The 25112-nt window shown below is 43.2% G+C and overlaps 1 protein-coding gene across 2 annotated transcripts in view; it reads left to right on the top strand.

The window, feature by feature from the left end:
- The window catches only part of SLC8A2 (solute carrier family 8 member A2), a 63983-nt gene extending 39231 nt beyond the window's left edge, over positions 1-24752 (top strand). The window contains exons 3-8 of one of the 2 annotated variants that reach the window (XM_075186875.1): positions 10392-10495; positions 12308-12325; positions 13357-13481; positions 20362-20461; positions 22812-23087; positions 23781-24752. In XM_075186875.1, coding sequence (XP_075042976.1) covers positions 10392-10495; positions 12308-12325; positions 13357-13481; positions 20362-20461; positions 22812-23087; positions 23781-24157 — 1000 coding nt within the window. In that variant the 3' untranslated portion in view covers positions 24158-24752. The remainder of the gene's footprint in view (positions 1-10391; positions 10496-12307; positions 12326-13356; positions 13482-20361; positions 20462-22811; positions 23088-23780) is intronic. The other variant, XM_075186876.1, reaches the window with a different exon arrangement.
- Positions 24753-25112: the final 360 nt, after the last annotated feature.

The raw sequence follows: 25112 nt of genomic DNA, 5'->3' as shown, positions 1-25112 counted from the left end.
GGGACACGCATCAGTAGCATTTGTCCCGGTGTCTCTCCTCATATCTGTCCTGCTCATCTGGCCCGCACATTGTGCTCCTGTGATCTATAGGAAGTGGACAAAAATGGAAATACCAATATAAAGTCAGTTACTAGGCTTCGTCCCATCTTATGCAGCCAGTATGGACTGTATGCACTGAGCCAACCAATGCATGGAATTGTGCAGGAGCCATATGGCACCATTCTTCCACAAGATAGTCCCTCAACTGACACCTGCTTGATGGAAAACACCGTCTCCAGGGTTGTTACATAAATTCCAGAAATTCTCAATTGGGTTCAGATCTGGTAACTGCAAAGGACATGACATATAGATAACATTGGTTTTCTGCTCATCAAACCACTGGGAGACTACACATGGTCTTTAGATGGGGGCATTGTTAAATTTGAAGACAACCCTCCCATTAATTGCTGGATCACTGGGTGAAGTTGGTGCCATTAAGTAGCGATTAGCGCTGATTTTTTCTTCTAAGGAGATTGCTGCACCCAAGTCATAGCAAGGAACATCACTCCACATCTTTACGGATCCATCAAAACCATTTACGGTTAGAAACAAGCACTCGGGGCTCTTAATATTGGGGCCACACATGCTCTCGTCTATTGTTGAGAACATGATGAATGATGGCTCATCTGACCATATCATCTTCCTCTACTGCTGGATGGACTATTGCCTGTGCTCTTTCCACCACTAACAAACATGCATTGACAGGTGTTATAAGTGGTTTATGCCCTACAACCCGACGGTCACATCCTGCTTCGTATAGTTTTCATGGGATCATTTTTTATTAAACTGGCTGCTTATGCCAAAAGTTGAAGTTTGCAATCTATTGATCTGCAGTTTCTTGCCCGCTTTGCCAAATGCACGGATATCACGCTCCTGGAGCATCTGCTTCTGCCCACTGTTGCCCGCTGCTGGTGATGATTTCAGAGTTCCATGGCGACATCAACTTAGACAACGTTGCATGTGAAACATTAGCTAAGTGAGCTGTCTCTGCCACTGAAGCTCCTACCAAATGCACCCCAACAATCAGCCCCAGTTCAAAGTCACTCAGCTCCCCTCTTGAAGCCCTGCTATACACAATTATAGGCAACTAGTGTAGTTCAACAGTTTTATACATGACTCCGACCTTGCTCGAATGTTGTTTAATTAACATGAGTCATGGTTGTGGGGAGGCCCTTGCTTTAAATATACTTGGTGTCCCTCATGTATCCATGTTTGTCCATTTTTTCCCCAGTATCTATAGCACTCTTTATATTAATCTTTCTATAATACTCCCTTATACACTCCCATTCATACTCTCTATTGTGCTGTCTCCATCGTACTCCGATTTTCTTTACACAACCCAGCTTACAAATCTCTGTACCATACTCTTCCTGTCTCCCACCCTCTGCCTGTGCCTCGCCATCCCCCTCTCCTCTTATACCATTATATTTCATATTTCCATTGTCCCCTTTACCACAAGTGTCTTGGGATTTTCTGAGTCTCATAAGTAGGGATTCTGTTACAGGAGGACGCGGTGGACAAATCTCCCGATGGCCTGAGACAATTAGATGACGATAATGTTATAATATCTGCCTGGTCACGCTACGCTCGTCTTCTCGTACAATGTAAGAAGACAGCAGGGCACGGCCATTATAGCTTATTAATTGTCTTCATTTTCACAAGTGTTTCCTGGCTTTGCGCACAGAATGTTTCTAACACACACACTGCTAAATGTCCCTAACAAAAATGATACAGGAATAAACATCACGTTAAGTATCATCAGGAGTTTAAGTAGCATTTATTACAGCTGCAGTTTTATGGAGAAGAACCATTAATTATTGCCTAATAAAAACGGTTACTTGAGTCAATCACAGTTACAGCTACACTAAAACTAATGTTTTTGTGGTTTTTAACGCACAGTGGTTAGCATTGCTGTCTCTGAGCCCTGGGTTGAAGTCATGTTGAGTCTGTATGCTCTACATGTGTTTGTGAGTGCTCCGGTTTCCTCCGGTGGTCCAAAGACATACTGGTAATATAACCGACAGGTGTGTGTGCCTGAGGTAGAGAAATTAGATTGTAAGTGACGGATGTGGGGGGATAAAAGTCTGCGACGTGGAATATGTTGGTGCTGTATAAAAGGATAAGTATAAAATGCTAAATAATATAAAATATGAGAAATCTAGGACCACAAAAAGCTTTGCTCAAGTGGATTTTCCTCTGCTCATTGCTGCCCCCTGGTGACAACTAATGATATGGAAATCTCTGCAGTATTAGTTTAGTATATAGATAGCTACATAGGATCGGAGTTGCTATGCAGGCAAGGCTAGATGTCTCTCATTTATCTTCTTATCCCCTCATCTCCCCTACTTCTAGTAAAGTTATAACTATCCGCTTCTGTGTCCTATTGTCAACACAAAGAAGAAACTTAATGGAGTAAGAATGAATGAATTTGTCCAAAATACAACCAACTTCTCCCAAAAAGCCCAGGGTGCCTCATTTACAACATGCAAGCAGCTGATTCTGAGCATTTCTTGCACAATTAGACCTGCTTTTGGGCATCAAGATGGCATCATCACGCCTGTAAATATTTGCAGGATGCTGGGCATACCGAGGTTGCCACAGCTGACGCTAAGCGGGCAGATTTTTTGCACGTAGAAAAATGCAACACCAAGATTTGCAAGCCAGAAATTTAAGTGAGCAAAAGAGAAGTTAATTGGGCAACTTTAGATGCACGTCCTTCATAATGGGGGTCACTTGTGTGGCAGGGTTCATGCTTACTCATTTTTTACATCAGTATATTAGCCCTTAAAGAGGTGTGAGAAGGAGGACCAATCACAAGCCGCAGTCAAGAGTTACGGCTTGTGATTGGTTCTCGTTCTCACACCCTCCCCTCTAATCAGTGCCGGATTAAGGGAATGGAGGCCCCTGGGCTAAGGGGGCCCCCCCCCGTGATCCGAGCTGGCCTCGTGAGTCTCACTCACACGAGATCTCCTCAGTAAGGAGACTACAGCGTGCTGGAGAAGGACCGCAGTGAAAGTGCTCGGCAGCACTAATCGCGCCGGGGGCGCACCTGCCCCCGACCAATCAATACTGCTGCTGAGCACTTTCAAGGGCCCCCTGGATGTCATAGGCCCCTGGGCTGTAGCCCAGTTAGCCCTATGGTTAATCCGGCCCTGCCTCTAATGCCATTTTAAACTGGGGAAGGGAACTGACTGGTTCTGAAGCAGCCCCTGAGCTCTGACCAAGGAGATGGACACGTTCGTAAAATCTATTTTTATTTTTATTCCCATTGATTTATTCGTAAAATATTTTGGGATTCGATTTGCTTTGTTTAGCAATCTGTTGTTTAGCTTTAATCTTTGCTAATCTGCTTTCATGTTTACATACGTTTGCTACATTTCTTGCATTTTCAGTACCCTCCAGTTGTAACAGTTTAAATTCTCTCTTTTTCCCCCTAATCCCCTGCAATACTTTCTTAATTACCCACATTGGTTGCCTTTTATTCACAGCAAGTACTTTGCTATACGGTATGTACTTACAACAGTATTTATTTAAAATATTTGCAAAAATGTCCCATTTGGTCTCCTTTTCTTTTCCATAGTACACATTCCCAGTCTTCAAGCTCAAATGGTTCTCTAAGCGGATTATGTTTTGCAGTTCTAAAATGTATAGTTTTATGTATGTTTAGTTTTACAAAACATAGTATGGAAACTCAAGTCAAACCCAGTTGGCTCTTGTGCCCCTTGAGAACGTTAGTTGTCTTTTTAACATAGATACAAATTGGCTTCCTTTCCCAGAACACTAGTGTCATTGTCCCAATTTATGTCTAGACATTATATTTGCATGTGCTATATTGCTGGGTGTAAGCTATTGTACTCTGATATCAGTCAGTTTTCCAAAAAGGTAGCTAAAACAAGCTGCAGGGGGTTCTGCTACAGGCCAGGAATTGAAGTGATTCCCAGGGGCTGGTATATGCACTGTGAAAGCCACATTTACTGTGTTCTGCCAATGCCTAGCTGCAGTGTCATTCAATGGGATTACTGACAGGAAATCCCCCCCAACCATGATCCCGACTTTCTACATATCTTCTTCTGATAAGCTCCTGGCACTTTGACATATGTGAATATTATTCTGTCTCCTGATGCGCCCACTGTTTGTGTGATGCAACTGTCTCCGCCTAACTCATGTGCCAAGAAGCCACAGGGTCTGAAGCGCTGGTTGCAATGACAGGCTGCACCGGAATCGATGGACACTGGTCTCATCCAATCAGATTTTACCTACTGGCAGTCTGTGCTTTATGCCTCACTGGTTCCTGGAACTGATGCACTCTCATGAATACTTCTTCAGGTCACACAATCTCTGCCTCCACTGTGGGTAGGTGACAGGTAAGCCCAAAAAAAATAAAAATCAAAACAACTTTGTGCAGTTAAAATTAAGCATATATGAATCTTGATTTTGAGAAGTACAAGAGATAGACATAAAACCATACTTGCCAACATTTTTAAACTTCTTTCCGGGAGATCCCAGGCAGGGGGCGTGGTTGGAGGGTGGGAAGGGCGGGGCACCGCGAAAGGCGTCATTCTGACAGCATGATGCCGTTTGCGGGATATTTGCCTGTTCTCCTGGGAGTCCGGGAGACCTACCCGAATTTTGGGAGTCTCGCGGACATTCCGGGATAGTTTGCAAGTATGCATAAAACCAAACATATACCTACCTGTCTACATTTGGCTAGGAGGCATCTGGATGGGGGTGTGGCCACATCATGATGTAGGCAAACAACGCCCCTTTGGGACTCACCCAGAGGCGTGCCTAGTGCTTTCGTAGCGATAGGCTGCCCCGTTCTCTTCTCCCCTACCCCTCCAAACACCCGCATGCCATGCAGAGCAGCAGTGAAAAAGACATACCTCCCTGTGCCTACCTGTTCCGCTGAAACCAGGACAGTCCCAGTTTTAGGGCTCTGCCCAGGGGAAATGTTTGTATCGTTGAGGGTAGGGAGGTATGTAATGGGCAGCCAAGCTCTTTGCAGAGCTAGGCAGCCCTCGAGCGGCGTGAGCCCCCCTATTTTGCCATGGCCACACTCCCTGTTCAGCTGGTGATGGCAGACATATAAGCCCACTGGACAAGGCTGCCCTGATTGGGGTGGTGGGACAGAGCCTTCAACTCACAGCCCTCCTAAATCGGGATTGGTGGGAGGTATATATAGAGACACGTTCAAGGCGATTTGGAACAAATGTCATTAACCTGGATTCATAGATTAAAGTGACATAGCTCCCACGAGCCATAGCAACAACAGCAATGCTGTGTTCTGTTACCCGTGGAATAAGACTTGTATAAGACAATCTCTACCGTCTCTCTGACACCCCCCTACACACCCATCCCTCCCCGGCATCACCATGCTGAGATTAGCAGCATCCCAAGAAACAGTGCACACGCAATGTCCAAATAAATGTCCCCTCCTCGCTGTGAGAGCAGTGTGCTGAGTATGCGTAGGCGTTTGTGCGAGATGAAATCTATTCCCAATACACCCTCTCCACGATCCTACTCTTTGATAAACACAAGTGTAAGATCTGCTTCCTTCGCTCAAACAGCCTCCAGAAGAGACACAAATTGCTTATACACAATGAACAGGAGACAAAAGTGTTGCGTATTTCTTTGCAAGAGAACGGTCACGACTAGAGACCACACTGAGAATCTAGAAGGTTGCCAGCTAGAGAGTGTGAATAGCAAACCCTGAACTCTGCCAGTGAATTCATAGCACCGTATTGTATGGAAGAAAAGAAGAAGAAAAAAACATTGCATACTGGAATTTTCTTTCAATGTATTTATTTTGCTTAGAGTATATCCCCTATACACATTGAAGGCATCAGTGTGTGTCCTGGCCTAATGTTCATCAATCCACTAGGAACACTGAGCAACTGGATATTCCCAAATATGGGGCTCTTTACTCTTTTGCCAGAGCCTGTTCACGCAGTTTGGTCTGTCCTCTAATACACGTATGGATCATCATCATATATTTATATAGCGCCACTAATTCCGCAGCGCTGTACAAAGAACTCACTCACATCAGTCCCTGCCCCACTAGTCTAAATTCCCTAACATACATACATACATACACTAGGGTCAATTTTTGATAGCAGATAATTAACCTACTAGTATGTTTTTGGAGTGTGGGAGGAAACCGGAGCACCCGGAGGAAACCCAGGCAGAAGTGCTAACCACTTAGCCACCGTGCTGCCGACATTACTCAGTTCCTACTCTGTATGATCCCAGGAGAATGCAGATCACAACCTGTGAGAATAAACCCATGGTTCTTTAAATAGGTTGCGCTGCTTCATTTCTAATCTACAAATAAAAAACTCCCATTTAAATTTGTTTTGTAATTAGTCTACACAAAGTGAATGGTGGGCGTCAGACATCCCACTGCGACAACCCGAAAAACGACAGGTGGCTAAATACTACGTATCCATGTTGCGGCTGTTGGGTATTTTGTTTTACACCAAGCCTTTTACTGTTTTTTAGGGCAATTTTAATTTCTATTTTGACGTTTCTTTATTGTTTGATAAAGAATGATAGAAAAAAAAAAAAAAAAAGGGATTTAAAAAAATCCCTCCTATGCCTCTATACGAACTGTCGGTTTAATGTGGTCATTTACGTATAATGGTGCCACTTTCTTTAAAAGTATTACATACCCCTTTACCGTGAAATGATAATTGGGAGGAAAAAAGATCACATTCTAAATTATAAATCGCACCCAGAGTGTGCCGATTTTTATACTAGTATACCAACGTTTGTTCCCGGCACTGACTTTTATTAAATGTTCCCCATCGATCTCACAATGTACAGGACAGAATATAGAACCTTGGGAGACGAGGACATGAACATAAAGACCAGATGTCCCTCCCCTGCCTCTCCTGGGAGAGACCTTCCTGGGTTCTGACTTGGTAATGGACCTTTTATTAGAGGAGAGAGAGAAATGCTTTTGATAGAGTGTTTTGATGACCTCAGGGGACAGCACTCTATGAATCTGGGGCTTAAATTATTCATTGGCAAACTCTACGCAACCCCCCCCCTTTATCATCCCCCCCCCTCACTCTTCCATTCTTTGCCTATGGGTGTTAGAAGAGATACTCATTATCATCATTCTCCCAGGACATCCTCATACATTTCCATACTATCTGCCATCGCCACTCCACCCCTCCCATCAATACTCTGTCGCTTTCTATATCCCAGGTCTTGCAAACTGCTCTTGCTCAAGCATCAACTTCATTAATAAGGTTCTAAAGAGATTAAGTTTGCAATGACTACTAATACGATGGACAAGAATGGAAGCGAGAGACGTTTTTAAATATAGGTTTAGTAAAATATATGTAGATAGGTCACCCAGCACCATATTTGCATGTACCAACCATTTCCCAGCATGAGTTGACAATGTTATATCAGTTGATTTGTTTAGGAAGAATAAAATATTATTCAGAGACACAAATGGAACAGTGTCCTCACTGGTTTTCACGTCTCAGTGATCCTACCGGTCCCTGGTGAATTAATAGGCTGCATTCTCATGAATATTATTATCTGTGATTTGTTCCACAGTGCTCCACAGCGCCATACAGTGGCGAAAACAGAGTATACGTAATACAGTGACATACAAGAGGGAAAAAATAAGTGCAGATGGGAATATTTGTCTTGTAGGAGAGAATGATGTGTGGTGATGAGAGAGGAGTCGAGGTGCAGGTCTAAGAAGGCATGTGAGAGAGTATTTCGAGAGGAGGCTTGAGATGTATGACGGGGTGTTGTTGAGGGCTTTGTAGGTAAGTCATTTTAATAGGATTCTTGAAGACAGAGAACCATTGTTGTGATTTGCAGATTTGTGTTGTAGATGTGGAGCAGAGAGTCTTGCTGAATAATCTAGGATGAGTTGAAGCAGCTACAGATGGGCGAGGGGGATGCCATAAAGGACGTTGCAGTAGTTCAGGCGGGAGATGATGAGAAAATGAATACGTAATTTGGCTGCATCTTAGGTGAGAAAAGGGCGTATTCTGAAGGTGGGGGAGACACAAACTGGGTGAGTGACAGGATGTAGAGAGTGAAGAAGAAGGCAGAGTCCAGGCGGATGTCAAAACAGCGCACTTAGGAGCCTGCGGAAACTGTAGTGTTGGTAGTGGTGACCCTGGGACGAGAGGAGATGAGCAGCTCAGTTTTGAACATGTTGAGATTTAGTAGAGTTGAGTCGTCTATCTGGACCTAGCAGAGAGACAGCTGGTCATACAAGATACTAGAATATTGGTTCTTTCTATAAATGGGCCATTTTTACACTGTAGGCGAGACGTACACCAATGTGGGCAAGTGACCACTGTGGTGGGTTTATATGGAAAGGTGTGTGCCAGCGTGGCTCTGTCAAAACCATAACATCAGCAGTGCCTGGCTCTACTTACCATACAGGCAAACTAGGCAGCACAGATGTAGTTTTATGGTAATTATATTCATGTTTCTCACTTTAGATGAGTTTTTATGTTTGTTGATAGAGGTGGTGCACGTATGTGGAGGGCACCATTACTAATACAGGATGCATTTGATCACAATGCTTAGGACAGTGTCGGCTGAAAATACGGTCCTACCCCAGGGACGCCCCTAAGAGAAGGGAGCTCACAGGGCGTTCAGGGGACACCTGTATAAAGTATGTTTGCACAACACTTTTAGCCGACCATATATAGTACAACCAGAGATTGCTGTATGTGAGGGGGATACCATATAGAATGAGGCGGGAGATGAAAGAATGCATCCCTCCCAATGGTCCTGATTTTAGAGGGACATCACGATTCGCGGAACAAAAAAGGGGTGGGGCTTCAACAGGAGTTTTATACAAATATGCCCGTTAATGGGAGGAGTATGGTCTGAATGGGGGCGTGGTTTATTTTGACCCGCCTTCAGGATTCTAAATGTTGGAGGTACAGAATGTTTTGCCAGATTAACATGCTAATAACTAGGACATAAGAGCACTGTCAGAGCCCTTTATTAGTGGCACACCTTCAGTAAAGTACACACATTTCAGGTAAATATCTAGGGTTTTCCTAATTGCATAAATGTAACCACGGAATAATGGAAATGTCATTTTTAACACACTTTTGACTGTTTTCCTGTATAGAATTCACATACAATAAAACTATATTAATTCCAATATGCTACTAAAAGAAAGCCCTAAATAACACAACATAAAATTTGTATGAATTGACTAAGAAGCAAATAAATAAATAAATATTTATTTATTTTTTCATTCCTGAACAGCAGGTGGTTACTGGGATAAACATACCCAGAATGGAGGTTGTAGCTCTATATTTTCCATTAAATGTGCAATGACATCATAGACATACACAGAGAGAAAATCATTTCTCTGCATATTTACGTTTAAATATTACAAATGAAAATTACCACATTGCTTCCTGGTACAAGAACATTTTGAAAATGATCCTTAGACAATGGAACAGTTCCCCCCTAAAGGCCAATTGTTAGAGAAAAAGAAAAAAATTAGAATAACTCCTTAAAGGTATATTTACTAAACTGCAGGTTTGAAAAAGTGGAGATGTTGCCTATAGCAACCAATCATATTATAGATGTCATTTTGTAGAATGAACTATATAAATGATAACTAGAATCTGATTGGTTGCTATAGGCAACATCTCCACTTTTCCTTTTTAAAAGGTTTAATAAATCTACCGCTATCCATTCAATAGCAACTTATGACATATACTTGGTAGCACTTCAAAACTAATATTCACAAGGCAGTGGATCCCAGCAAACTGCATTCTCATACTTAATGGTGTGACTGCCTTCAGGGCCGTCTTTTCCATTGGGCACAATGGGCAGGTGCCCGGGGGCCCTGCAGCCCAGGGGGGCCCGTCGGAGGCAGCAAAAAAAAAAAAAAAACCCTGCAAAAAAAGAAGAAAATACTTACCTTGCGGTCAGCTGGCGATCTGGCTCCCTCCCTGGTCTCCTCCTCCGTCGCGCTCCGCAATGGATGTTGGGCGGGCGTGATGACGGGCCCCCCTGGGCTGCAGGGCCCATATATATAATCATTTTTTATTTTTTTTGTATATATAGGGGCCCCGGTGCACTGCTTGCCCGGGGGCCCAAGATGTTCTTAAGAGGGCCCTGACTGCCTTTGCTCCTTTTTGGTGATAGAGAAACTTTAAAAACCTTGGGCACAATCACTGATTCACCAAACACGTAACTCTCCATCTCCAGGGAACTGAGCTAATGTATTATTCTCGCCATGTCAGCCTCATCTTTTGATATAGTTGAAATTCGCCCAGTATGTGATAGGAGTGCAATCATTTATACTTTGAGACTGACAAGTCTATTCCATGTTCTCTCCTCAGTAAAACCCTGCAGGTCAAAATTGTCGACGATGAAGAATACGAGAAACAAGAGAACTTTTATGTGGTCCTGGAAGAGCCCAGATGGATGAAACGTGGGATTTCAGGTATCCGCAGATTCTCACATCTATCAGTCTAGACGCCACTCTCTCAATCCCACTAGTGTCCTATCGAGGGGAAATAGATCCTAAGTGGCCCAATAATAAAGCTACTCTTTCTCTGGCATGGAAAAGGTTAATCAGAGTCTCCTAAAAATAGTCTCTTAATTAGGAAATCTATGGCAGCATTTGCTAATGGTTTATAGGGCTCACATTATCTCCAGTGGATGGGAAGCATTGATTTCCTTAGTTACTTTGTTGCTAAGCAACATGCAGATGATTACACTTTTGCCTAGCAACATACTTCATCTGTTGCCTAGGAACATCTTGCTGTGGCACATTGTTGGCAAATCGCGTTATCCTGTCGAATAGAATACAGTGTAATTCAGCAACACCCAGTGCGGTCGTTGCTAAGCAACAGACAGCATGGCGTAAATGTTTGCAGGGTGTCCATAGCGCGGCACTCATGGGTACAGCTCTACTTTTACGCTATCAATGCCAGCCTATTGCTTAGTGGTTGAAATAGCTTGAGAACTTTGGGATGGATATAGTGGAATAACAGCATTATCCTGCAGTTGGGGCAACTTTATTCCTGCGCTGGGGCAAAACCAAAATGGGTTTTGAGGATATCCCTATTATTTGTTATTCATCACATATCACTGACTGTGGTTTTTACAATGGAAATCTCACTGACAATGTGCCACATATTCAAATTGAATCAAATAATGAATTTGAGTAAATTTAACACCACTGTGTATGTATATAGTGAATGGACTACGCTAGAGTACTGGTGTGAATGAGAGACTCTGGCTGGCGCAATAAGCTGACAATCTAGTAATATAATCTTAGAAAAAAACTATTGGTCTGATAAGATTCCAGTTTTGTGATGTAACTGAGCTTAAAACCTAGTGGTATTAAGTGGGAACCTGCTCCAACGGACTTACTATGCAGCAGGGGCGGACCCAGACATTTGCCCTACCCGGGGCGATTTTAGGGGGGGGGGGTGATTTAGGCCCCGCCCCCTTTCTGTGTTCTAAGGCTGCCGGCGGCTGCACACTGTGCAGGTCCGTTCAGAAGTGAAAGTGTGCTGTCCCGCTGCTCTGATTGTGTTTAAAACACAATCAGAGCAGCCGGGCAGCATACTGTCACTGCTGAACGGACCTGCACAGTGTGTAGCTGTCGGCAGCAAGCCCCGATCGCCCCCCCCCCCTGGATCCGCCACTGCTATGCAGTGATACATTTGGATTTAAGATAATTTAAGATTCTGTCCCAAAGAGCTTATAATTTTGTAATATAAAAGGAAACCCTGTCCGAAAGGTCTTACCATCTAGTAGTATAAAGGGATTCCCTGTTGCAAAGAGCTAACAATCTAGTAGTATAATGACAGATCCTCTGGGTTTTATAATCTAGTGCAGGCCTGGTCAACCTGTGGTTCTCCAGATGTTGTGAAACTACCAGTCCCAGCTTGCCCTGACAGCTATTGGCTGACTATCTACTGGCAAGGCATTCTGGGACTTGTAGTTTCACAACACCAGGAGAGCCACAGACTGGCCAGGCCTGCCCTAGAGGTGAATATACAGATTCTGTCCCGAAAAGCTTACAGCAGAGTAAAATCGTATAAGTCGCAATTCTGTTCTAAATAAAGAACTTATAACTGTGTAACCCTGTTCCAAGGAGAATACAGACTAGTGGTATCAAGGTGGGACACATCACTGTAAAGTGTGATGTCAGGATGGGGGGGTGAATGGGGGGGGGTGCTGATTTTTGAAGTTTGGTACTTCAGTTCTGTCATCTCACTCTCTTCTGTCCCCATCTCTCTAGCTCTGCTACTCAGTCAAGGTAAGATCTTTTCTTTGTCTTTCTTACTTCTCTGTGCCCACTGTTAATTAAACATTTTAAATTGAATTATGTACAATTCATATACTATAAAAGAATCGTGTTATGTTGCCCTGTTATATTCCTTATTGAAAGCTACTGTTAATGTCATCAAAAGTCTTTAACAGACTCATAATATACAAGAATCCTATGGCCATCATTTCCTGTATTAAATATGGGATAACACACTCCCTACTGTAAATTATTTGGGTATGAGGAGTTCTGTCAGAGTAATCAGAGGTGACCTCTAATATGCCTAATAATGAACAGTAGGGGGTGTATTATCCCTTATTATACACACATTTATAATGACCCCCTGACGTGATGACATCACACCTCACTGATTATAAGTCAAGATATCACAACTCACAGTTTACACAGGTATAATTTACAGTTAATCATTCATATATTAATATCACTTGTTGATTATATTGTTATAATTAGACAGTAATGTCACCTGTTACAATACAATAGTTCTGATATCACTGAGGGTTTTGGTTAGATAGTCTAAGCACTGAGTTACATATATACCTCTATAGGCTGACAGGGGGAAAAGTGATAGCTCAAGTATCAGTTTGGTTTACAATATGTTGACAGTGTATTACCGCTGAGGCCAGGCTACATTTACAATAGAGCACATGCCTGAGGCGATATTAACTTAACCAACCACCAATTTTTCCAGTAAAGCTAATGGCCGACTTGGGTCCATGACAATACGGTGTGCCTAATGACAGCACAAATTGTAAATACAGTCCTGGCTGCAGCCGGTTATTCTGGGTAATGCCTTAAAAACATAGTTACACAGCACAGAGGCAGTTCAAGCTATCGGCAGGTCCGGCCTTACCGCCTCACAGTATACGATACAGTTCCACACAAGTTTAGAGTAGCCATGAGTCGCCTTCAGAATGACTTGTTGGCTTTAGGCACCTTAGGTCTTGTACGGTCCTGCATGCAGGCTTGTCACCATGTGTAAGATGTGCTCTCTCCGTGGCCAGATGAGGAAGACAAGAAGCTGACTGCGGAGGAGGAAGAGGCAAAGAGGATTGCGGAGATGGGGAAACCAATTCTGGGGGAGCACTCCAAGATGGAGATCATCATCGAAGAGTCCTATGAATTCAAGGTACAGTGACTGTAGTGTCTCTACTAACAAACACACTGACTAGTTTGCCAGCCAGTTAGGCCGTTTCAGATTGAATCGTGTGCAATTTACAGCATTCATGGGTTCCAAAAGGCCACCAATTCTTATCGCCATCTGATGATGAGCCATCGGGACATGCGGTAAACGACTCCGAAGTGACCCATGAATTAGCTGGTTAATGCTTTTCGGTATTATCCAGTTGTTTCGCACCTGAGCAACCGGATGACTGCTATTAATCCATCCACATGTGTGGCAGAGTGTTCACTGTTCCAGTACTTCAGCAGTCATGCTGATCTACGGTCAATATACAGCACTAGTGCGGGTATTCATTAAAATAACACGTTCTACTTTCCTTTAACAACACTGGTTAAAAGGGACAAGCCAATGAGAAAAGAGCTGTAGAGAATGTAAACCAACACATGTGAGATATTTATAAATGTCACTGGGATGCCGTCATTATCAGAATATGGTCAATAAACGACTCCAACCTTCTATGTTAGGGACAGCTAGATATAGTTAGAGGTGTAAGAACGCAGGAACTGCTGAAATGATCGTTCCACCAAATTATTTGCAGTAAATAATGGATCAAAATGATTGAAGTTGTTGGGTTATTCCTGGTTGTTAAGTATGTGATATATATCAATATGTGTATATATCAAGCACTAGTAGGACAATGCTCTGCAGATCTCTAGTCAATGTCAGTAATCTATAGTCTGTAGATTATCTGTACAATAAATTGGAGGCTCTGCAAAAGAAGAACTATCAGGTTCTGAATGGTAAAAGATTATAGATTGATACACTCAGTTCCTGTAAAATGTGAATCTACTTGCAGCAGTCTGCACAATTCTCCCGACAGAGATGGATAGAGAAGGCAGGTTGGCAGCGTTCTGTTTGTATATGGAGACAGGACAATTACCACTCGATAATCTGTTAGAGAAACATATCCATTAGGCTATGTTTCAATACACATGAATGTATACACAAGTTTATGACAGTCTCTCCTTAAACGTGGACAGTGACCACTTGCAGGGTTCTCAATGACGGAGATGTTATAGTGGGATGTGAGCAAGAGTTAAAATGTCAGTGGGTTTTCTGATATTTAAAATTACCCAGTTCCTGAATGCCCATTAACCAGTTCCTCTTCACTCTCTAATATTCATGTCATCCTGTCTCCTGAATATCCAACTTATCATGAATATCTATTATCCAGTTCCTGCTGTATCTCCAATAACTAGATTGCCCAATTAACCAGTTCCTCTTGACTCTCTAGTATTCATTCCAGCCTGGATCTTCAGTGTCGATTTTCCTGGATCTCCATTTAAAAAAAAAAATGATTATATATATATATATATGCCTAGACAAATCATCTTCCAACATGCATGACAATGATCTGATTCCATCAGATTACTAACAGGCCTTGCAGCGATTTTTGAAACATTGGCATTTCCAACAGCCCGTTATAAGCTGCAATTTCATAGTGTGTGTGGTTTGTGTTACCCAGTTCCCTATGACTCTTCATTATCTAGATCCTTCTGACTCCCCATTATACACTTTCTCATGACTACCCATTACTCACCTCCACCTGACTCTTTGCTACCCAGTTTCTCCTGATTCTCTATTATCCAATTACCCTATACTTTCCAATATCGTTGCTCCTAATTCCCCACTACACAGCTACTCCTGACACCACCTTACCCGGATCCTCCCGACTCCACCTTACCCGGATCCTCCCGACTCCACCTTACCCGGAACCTCCCGACTCCACCTTACCCGGAACCTCCCGACTCCACCTTACCCGGAACCTCCCGACTCCCGACTCCACCTTACCCGGAACCTCCCGACTCCACCTTACCCGGAACCTCCCAACTCCACCTTACCCGGAACCTCCCCATTATCCGCATTCTCCCCATTACCCATATCCTCCCACCTCCATATTACCCAGATCCTCCACACTCCACCCAACTCCAGTTTCCTTGGCTCCTTCCGACGCCACCCAAGTCTACCTTGACCGGGTCCTCCCCATTACTCGGATCCTCCCGACTTCACCCAACTCCAGTTTCCCTGGTTCCCTCCGACGCGACCCAACTCCCCATTACCCTGATCCTCCTGACTCCACCATGCCCGCATCCCCCCTGAATTCTCATTAACCGCATCCCCCTAAATCCCCATTGCCCTCATCCTCCCGATTACACATTGCCCGCATCCCCCCGAATCCCCATTGCCCGCACCCCCCCATAATCCCCATTTCCCGCATCCCCCCCGAATACCCATTGCCTAGATCCTCTGACTCCCCATTACATGTTCCTCTCATTACTCCATTATCCAGTGTCTCCTGACTCCTTCAAATGTTATATAAAAAAAAAAAAACACTACATTTCTCCAGTCCTGGAATCCTGCATTATTAAATCACTTTAATAATTGTGAAGAGCAGCATTAATGACCAGACACCTCTCATCCGTCATAGACACAGCTCCTTCTGCTGCAAGTTCATAATTATCATTTTCAGCAGTCATCCTTAAATGCTAGGAAGAGATTAGCACAAGGGTTTATCTGCTTTTTGCTGTAGTAAACCCATAAAGAGGGGAAGAATGCTGTATAATCCTTATTTAAGCTTAAGCATTTCTGCGGTGCTGTGGTAGCAGAAATCATTTGTATATGAGCAGTATGTCATGGCAGCTGAGGTACAAGCCAACTGTGAGTAATGATGGGGGTCTTGTGTCCTGCTCTCCGGCTTAATATCAGATTGCACTGGAGTTGTATATACATTCAGTGCGGCTAATCCAGTACTACACAGCTAATCCCACTCAGTAACAATGTAACGTGAGACCGTACATCCCAGAACTCACATATAGGCTTCAGATTAATAATACTGACTTCCTATGCCAACAAGTATGGAAGACAAGCATAGTGGGCCTGATAGAGTTAAAGTTACGCCAGTTTGTGTAAATTCCGAAAAATTTGCACTCCGCATGTCCATAAAAAGACACCTAGGCACGCATGCAAAGTCGGGCACATTTGACATGGCACTGGCAGTCTAGCGTAGGCAAGTATCTCTAGGGCGAGTTCATGCAAATGACCAGCATGGAAACGCATAGACACTCACCAAGCGCAATATCATTTGCACCTGCTAGAGGACAGTATGCTCAGATGATGATAATGATGGCTGTTTCTGATTGGCTGTTTGCAATTCACCCCTGAAGCCGATTGGTGATTTTTGCATTGATCGTGCATATGTTACAGAATTTTGTAAATGAGATGGAATATTATAACTGAAGCCTAATAGCTAATGCGTTATTCGCTATCAAAACAAGTTAAAAACTTTTCTTGTGCTTATGACCTAGTTGTGAGTGTGCCTGATGTAAGCCTGGCGTATTCAAGTGCAGAGCTGGGCACATCCTGAGATGCAGGAGACATGCTATTTTTATGGATCACTTTTTTAATCATCATTTATGCCCAAAATGTGTCTAACTCAGCATCATACCCTGTGATGTAAAGACAGGGTTTTTACCTCTGTATTTAGGTTTTTGGGGCTTCACACCTTTAGGAGTGCTCGTAGACAGTAGACTTAGCAATAGTGCTCAATGTCAAGCAGCAGCTGCAAGGGCAAACAAAGTATTGGCATGCATAAAAAGGGGCATAGATGCAAGGGAAGACAGTTTCATTTTGCCACTGTATAAATCGTTGGTAAGACCTCATCTTGAATATGCAGTACAGTTCTGGGCACCACTCTATAAAAAAAGATAATTTGGAACTAGAAAGGGTTCAGAGAAGGGGGACAAAATTGATAAAGGGTATGGAGTCATTAAGTTATGAGGAAAGGTTAGCCAGTTTAGGTATGTTTACTTTAGAAAAGAGGCATCTAAGGGGAGATATGATTACTATGTACAAATACATTAAGGGTCAATACAGAGAACTTTCATGGAAACTTTTTACCTCAAGGACTATACACAGCACATGCGGTCACCCCCTAAGTTTAGAGGAGAGGAAGTTTCACAACCAGCAAAGGAAGGGGTTCTTTACAGTAAGGGCAGTCAAGATATGGAATTCACTGCCAGGGAAGGTTGTGATGGCAGAGTCAATAGATATGTTTAAGAAAGAGTTAGACAAATTTTTAGCGGAAAAGTGTATCCAGGGATACGACCGTTAATTAAAATGAAGGATAGTAGTGGATATAGGGTAAAAATAGGACTGCAATATTGGGTCTGGGGGGATTTCCACAATTGAAACAGATGGGCGGTTGCTTACTCAGGATCAATTTTCAAATATAAGTGCAGGATCGCAGGAGATCCAAATTAGGTTGAACTTGAAGGACTGGTGTCTTTTTTCAACCTCATTAACTATGTAGATAACGTTAATTTATTGGTCTGTGCAAGCCCTGTTGCAACCTTTATAAAATGCATTCTTTTTCTGTGCTTTTAAACAATGCCTTTATGATACAAAACATATTTGTTTATTTTGGTTGCCCTTGGATACAACACTAAGCTGGTCCCTGGATACAATATATAGAATACAGAAAGCACATAAGACCTGTATCCCAGAGTGATAAAAAGAAACACCTCTGTCTACTCATAGCTGAGAAGCACTTTAGGAAGCTACAAAGATAAGGCAATGTATAGGGTAAAGAACGATTCCAGGGGGGCAAGTACAGGCCAGTTACATTGTTATTTAAAAACAAATAAATGGAATTAACACAAACAGTTCCCGGGTTTTATCTTACAGAAATACCTAAATATTTTTAAGAGTTTATAAAATGTTCTTCTATAATTGGAGACAAGATAGGGAAACATGGTCCAGTTACGTCATAAGGGGCTTCGGTCATCTTCCCTTAATGTGGGAAAAGGGCACAGAGGCGATAATATCTGAAGGCACATGTTGTCTCTGTTCTGCATCACTGTGATTGTATTACTGAGAGCGATGGTTTGGTAGATTAAAGGTCTTCCTGCCTGATGTCTGACAGCAGGTCGTGGGGTTGATAACACGAGAAGACTAAGCATACCGGGTAAAATATTTTGCATACACACACAACAGAGGCAACAAGTGTTGTCCGCAATATGTATAAGAATGCTACTGAATTTAGAGTCTAAGGGCTAGATTTACTAAGCTGCGGGTTTGAAAAAGTGGGGATGTTGCCTATAGCAACCAATCAGATTCTAGCTGTCATTTTGTAGAAGGTACTAAATAAATGAAAGCTAGAATCTGATAGGTTGCTATAGGCAACATCCCCACTTTTTCAAACCCGCAGCTTAGAAAATCTACCCCTAAATGTTCATGAATATTGGCTCAAACCAGAACAACGCTGCCTCCATAGGGCCTCATTTACAACACACAGGAAGGGGGAGGAGCAGTGCAATATTGTTTTTGGTGGCGGCGAACTTTTGATTTCCAATGGAGTGCGCAGGTTTGCGGAAGGACAGACTGGCCAATGGGAGGAGCTATGCGGAGGGAAGGTTTTATTTTGTGTAATACGATTATTAAAATAAAATAAGGGTTGGAAAGTGGGTCTTTTTTAGGGGAGTTCCTAGTCTTTTGGAAGGGCACAGAGCGATTTTCATTCTGCAAAAATAATTTTACACCAGCTTTCAGCTGTCGGAGACGGGGTCTCATCCTCAACTGTAAATAGGACGCATTCTGCAGAGAAGCGCAGTTTTACCTGCGCTTTGACCAATATAAACTAAAGCTTCATATACACAAAAGTACCACATGTAAAGACAGCCACCAGGTCCCATGATTACTTTTAGCCAAAGTTAGGCTGCATGAGCAGGATTTCAGGAATAAATCTGAATAATATCATTAATGAAAGGGATGGGTCTGAGCTGGTCGGAGGTTGGGCTTCGATACGACGGTTACACCTTTGCACAGTGCGCCTCCCTGCAGACCTAGGTGCTCTTCCAGCTTGTGTGAGATATCTAACATGAGCGTACAGTAGGCATGCACCTAAGTGCACTATTTGGACTAAAGAGGAGCAGAGGTGCAAAACCAAGGCGCTCAGAAATGAGGTTCACTGCGTGCGCAATGGGCATACTTTAGGCAGATTATCCTTAATGGAAGCCAGTTCACCAGACCAAATGTTTACAATACCTGGTTAATGATAATGCAGACAGTTTATGGTTTAGGGCAGTGATGGCTAACCTGTGACACTCCAGGTGTTGTGAAACTACAAGCCCCAGCATGCATTGCCAGTAGATAACTAGCTGAAAACTGGCAAAGCATGCTGGGGCTTGTAGTTTCACAACACCTGGAGTGTCACAGGTTAGCCATCACTGGTTTAGGGGGTAAATGTATCAAGCTGCCAGTGTCCGGTGGGTTTGAAAAAGTGGAGATGTTGCCTATGGCAGCCAATCAGATTTTAGCTGTCATTTTATAGAGTGTACTAAATAAATGATAACTAGAATCTGATTGGTTTCTATAGGCAACATCTCCACTTTTCAAACCTGCCGGAAACCCGCAGCTTGATACATACAACTCAGTGATAGGCAACCTGACACTGCAGGGCCCGTACTGGTGGCCCTCTACTCATGAAAAGGGCCACACAATACCCTTAATCTCAGTAATAAGTTAAAAAAATAAATGTATTTAAGGAAAGAGACACCTATCTGTAATAACCCATCATAAGGCATTTTATACAAGTGTTACAAGCTATAACCAACACATCTGATAGTAAAGCAGGAAGAAGCTGGGGGCCGCAGGTGAAGGCTCGGAGGGCCGCATGTGGCCCTAGGGCCAGCTATGGCTGATCTTTGCTCTAATTGGACGTCGGTTTTCTGGGAGAGATTAGTTGGTGACATTTTCCAGGTTGATTAGCAGAGAGAAATGAGTATTATCCGTGCCCAGACTTGTTTATTTACCTGTTCTCTCCCCGCAGAGCACAGTGGACAAGCTTATAAAGAAGACTAACCTGGCTCTAGTGATTGGCACTCACTCCTGGAGAGAGCAGTTCATGGAAGCGATCACTGTCAGTGCAGGTGAGTTGACTACGTACCTTGTAAAGTCGGTGCAGCTGGCTTGCTGCCATGTAGTCTATAGCCAAGGCTAGCTCAGGTAAGCATCTACTGCCCTCTTGTGATAGGAAGTGGAAAAGCATCCCTAATCTAGACCGCTGAGCTTTCAGGGTTTACGAAGTTCTCTTTTTCAAGTGTTCCCATCAGAAAATATTTTAAGAAATTCCCATGAAGCCACTTAAGATATAATTTACTGACACTTCAACCAAAGTCATTCACTTGTGCACAGGCATCAATATTATCAACCACAAGAAGACTCATTGGCGATAATGTGAGCCGGCAGCTCTACTTTCTTTCTGAGCAAGTGCGCTTATTTGTATAGGATGCGCGCGGATCTGAGCAACAAGATAGCTGTGTCTAAAGGGGGTGCAAAAGTATGTCATCTTCTGATGGGAAGGGAATATGTGGGTGAATTTGGGCGCATCTTTCAGAATGTGGGCATTTGTGTCCCTCATTTTGTATCCGCATGTAAAAAAAAAATATATATTTTCCATGACGAGATATATAAATGAGTGTAGAGAGTACAGTTACCGACATGCTCCCTGTTTAGCAGGGAGCTGATAAGCTTCTTGCTCTAATGCACGGAGGTGGTGGAGAATTCAGAGCCCAAACCAGCATACCCTAGAGCCTAGGCAGTAGACTGGTTTGGGCCCCCTTCCTCCTCTCTGTCAATTAAACCATAGAAAGGGTCAGGGTGATCTGGGCCCCTCAGTGCCCACTGGGCTCTATGTGGGAGCCTAGTGGATGATATAGCTATGGAGGACATCGGGCCTCATTCCATATTCTCAATGGGACCCTGCAGACGCACTTTGTATAAGAAAGCGCATGATTAGTCACATTTAATAAAAAACATCAAATGTACTAAGATGAGATGAAATAAAGACAGTCCCAATATTCACTCATTCAGATTTGTTTAAGGATAAATGAGATTCAATTGAGCAGTATGTTATAAGAACAAAAAAGAGAAAAGTTGAGATTAATGAACCAGGTGGTAGGCTGCACTCATAGTAAGTGATATTGTCACACATTCCAAGTGTGTATGTTATATACAGAGAGGATCAGAGTGAGATAGCTGTGTATGTTATATACAGAGAGGATCAGAGTGAGATAGCTGTGTATGTTATACAGAGAGGATCAGAGCGAGATAGCTGTGTATGTTATATACAGAGAGGATCAGAGCGAGATAGCTGTGTATGTTATATACAGAGAGGATCAGAGCGAGATAGCTGTGTATGTTATATACAGAGAGGATCAGAGTGAGATAGCTGTGTATGTTATATACAGAGAGGGGATCACAGTGAGATAGCTGTGTATGTTATATACAGAGAGGGGATCACAGTGAGATAGCTGTGTATGTTATATACAGAGAGGATCAGAGTGAGATAGCTGTGTATGTTATACAGAGAGGATCAGAGCGAGATAGCTGTGTATGTTATATACAGAGAGGGGATCACAGTGAGATAGCTGTGTATGTTATATACAGAGAGGATCAGAGTGAGATAGCTGTGTATGTTATATACAGAGAGGATCAGAGTGAGATAGCTGTGTATGTTATACAGAGAGGATCAGAGCGAGATAGCTGTGTATGTTATATACAGAGAGGATCAGAGCGAGATAGCTGTGTATGTTATATACAGAGAGGGGATCACAGCGAGATAGCTGTGTATGTTATAAACAGAGAGGGGATCACAGAGAGATAGCTGTGTGCGTTATATACAGAGAGGGGATCACAGTGAGATAGCTGTGTATGTTATATACAGAGAGGGGATCACAGTGAGATAGCTGTGTATGTTATATACAGAGAGGGGATCACAGTGAGATAGCTGTGTATGTTATATACAGAGAGGGGATCACAGTGAGATAGCTGTGTATGTTATATACAGAGAGGGGATCACAGTGAGATAGCTGTGTATGTTATATACAGAGAGGGGATCACAGCGAGATAGCTGTGTATGTTATATACAGAGAGGGGATCACAGCGAGATAGCTGTGTATGTTATAAACAGAGAGGGGATCACAGAGAGATAGCTGTGTGCGTTATATACAGAGAGGGGATCACAGAGAGATAGCTGTGTATGTTATATACAGAGAGGGGATCACAGTGAGATAGCTGTGTATGTTATATACAGAGAGGGGATCACAGTGAGATAGCTGTGTATGTTATATACAGAGAGGATCACAGTAAGATAGCTGTGTATGTTATATACAGAGAGGATCACAGTGAGATAGCTGTGTATGTTATATACAGAGAGGATACCAGTGTACGATACTTGTGTATATGACTGATTTCACTCAGGTCTGACCTCCCCCCCAGGTGACGAGGAAGAAGAGGACGACGGAAGAGAAGAAAAACTACCTTCCTGCTTTGACTACGTCATGCACTTCCTCACGGTGTTCTGGAAAGTCCTGTTCGCCTTTGTGCCCCCCACAGAATACTGGAATGGTTGGGCCTGTTTCTTCGTGTGCATAACCATTGTGGGGCTCCTGACTGCAGTCATAGGGGACCTGGCATCACATTTCGGCTGTACCGTGGGTCTCAAGGACTCGGTCACCGCTGTGGTGTTTGTGGCACTTGGCACATCCATCCCAGGTAAGGTGGTCATTCTCCGATAACCAGGAGAGTTATGCAGGTATGACAACCTGTATCAAGCTGAGAGTTTTCCGGCGGGTTTTAAAAGTGGAGATGCCGCCTATAGCATCCAATCAGATTCTAGCTATCATTTTGTAGAATATACTAAATAGATGATAGCTAGAACTTATTGGTTTTTCAAACCCGCCAGAAAACTCTCAGCTTGATACATTTACGCCCTGGTATCAATTTACAAAAATGCCCAAAAGACCAATCAAAATCAGGTCTCATAAGCAACACAGGAAAGGATTTTTTACAGTAAGAGCAGTAAAAATACAGAATGGGTTGCCCAGGGAGGGATTGTTGTCCAATAGCGTGGATACTGTGAAAAGGCATGTGGATATGGCTTACAGAAGAGAAGACTGTACAAAGTTATGACTGCTTAGCTTATTTACAGGGTAATGTATATCCACAGTAGAATCTAAGTGCTAATACTGGAGTCAGAATGGGCGGTATCCCCATAACCTCACACCACAGGGCACTGGAGGTGTGTGTGCCTGATGAAACAAACGGAAAAACGGATGCGGGGTTGAACTTGATAGACTTGTTTAACGTGAATAAGAATATGGGAACAGGGTTTCACTATTTACAGTTGTGTTTTGTAGGAAACTAGAAAGTTTAATTCTAACTTGGTCTTTATTTTTCCGTTTGCAGACACGTTCGCCAGCAAGGTGGCAGCAACGCAGGACCAATACGCAGACGCGTGCATCGGCAACGTGACGGGCAGCAACGCAGTGAATGTCTTCTTGGGTATTGGGGTGGCTTGGTCTGTAGCTGCAGTCTACTGGGCCATCCAAGGGAAAGACTTTGTGGTGAAGGCTGGCAGCTTGGCCTTCTCGGTCACACTCTTCACCATCTTCGCATTCATCAGTATCGGCGTCCTCTTGTACCGCCGTAGACCGAGTATAGGAGGTGAGCTAGGGGGGACTCGCCTCTCCAAGACCCTCACCTCCATGCTTTTCGTAGGTCTTTGGCTCCTCTACATCTTGTTCTCTAGCCTGGAAGCCTACTGCCATATCAAAGGCTTCTGAGGAGGCATTGAGGATGCAACCACGGGCTCTCGTCTAGAACTCAAACATTCCATGGGTTGCCACTCACAAAGGTTGTGAGATGTTCCATTAGGGTGGAGTTAAAGACAAAAAAATAGGGAATAATTTATTTATTTTTGTATTTATTTTCCCATCGTGGTCATATCCTTCTGCCATTCCACGTCTACTTGGGTCCAGTAGCACAGTTTAGCAAAAAAATAAAAGGGGGCTTGGGAATAGCCCTGTATAGGAATGATAGACTCTTAGATACAAAGAGGAATGGGTGAGAACCACTGCTAGGCCTAAGCAGCACCAAACGGTACCTAAACTATTGCTTGAGGTTAAGGTGGAGACATCTGCCCTATCAACGTACAGTAAACCACTTCTTGTATGCATTTTCTTCCTTGTTGGTTGATCAGTCACAATTAAAATAAACCTGTGGGCTACGCACAGCCATTTTGTCGGCTGAACCAAGATCCATGAGGTGGCAGCCAATCAATTCACAAGCAACCAGTAGCAGCACTGAAGCAAGAGGCACTTTGTGGCTCATGCCTCAATGATGTCACTAGTACCTAGTGAACGGATGGGCTGAATGTTGGATAACAAGATATTAGGAGCACTGGTGCAATTTCATCCAACGTCAGCTGACAAGTCATTCGATCAGAGAAAAACTTAGGAGTTTATCTCACATAATATAACATGATACTGATAAGTAGATAGTGGATTCTAATGTATACTAATGCATATTTAAGTATTTGCCATTATTTTGGCCAACTATAGAGAGCGGGTCATATTCTGCACAACTTTTTTTTGACAGTGTTCAATACGACAGATTGGCAACGAGATTGGGGAGAGATTACTGATCCAATTTCTTCACCCACAGTCAGAGATGAGGTTAAAATCCATAGCCTTTCACTTCAATCAATCTGGTGTCCTACAGTCACCCCCATGTAAAGCA

This window comes from Mixophyes fleayi, chromosome 9 (genome assembly GCF_038048845.1).
Source record: "Mixophyes fleayi isolate aMixFle1 chromosome 9, aMixFle1.hap1, whole genome shotgun sequence".
NCBI classification, from domain to species: Eukaryota; Metazoa; Chordata; class Amphibia; order Anura; family Limnodynastidae; genus Mixophyes; species Mixophyes fleayi.
The sequence above is the reverse complement of the archived record's forward strand: the minus strand, read 5'-3'. Positions and strand labels throughout refer to the sequence as shown.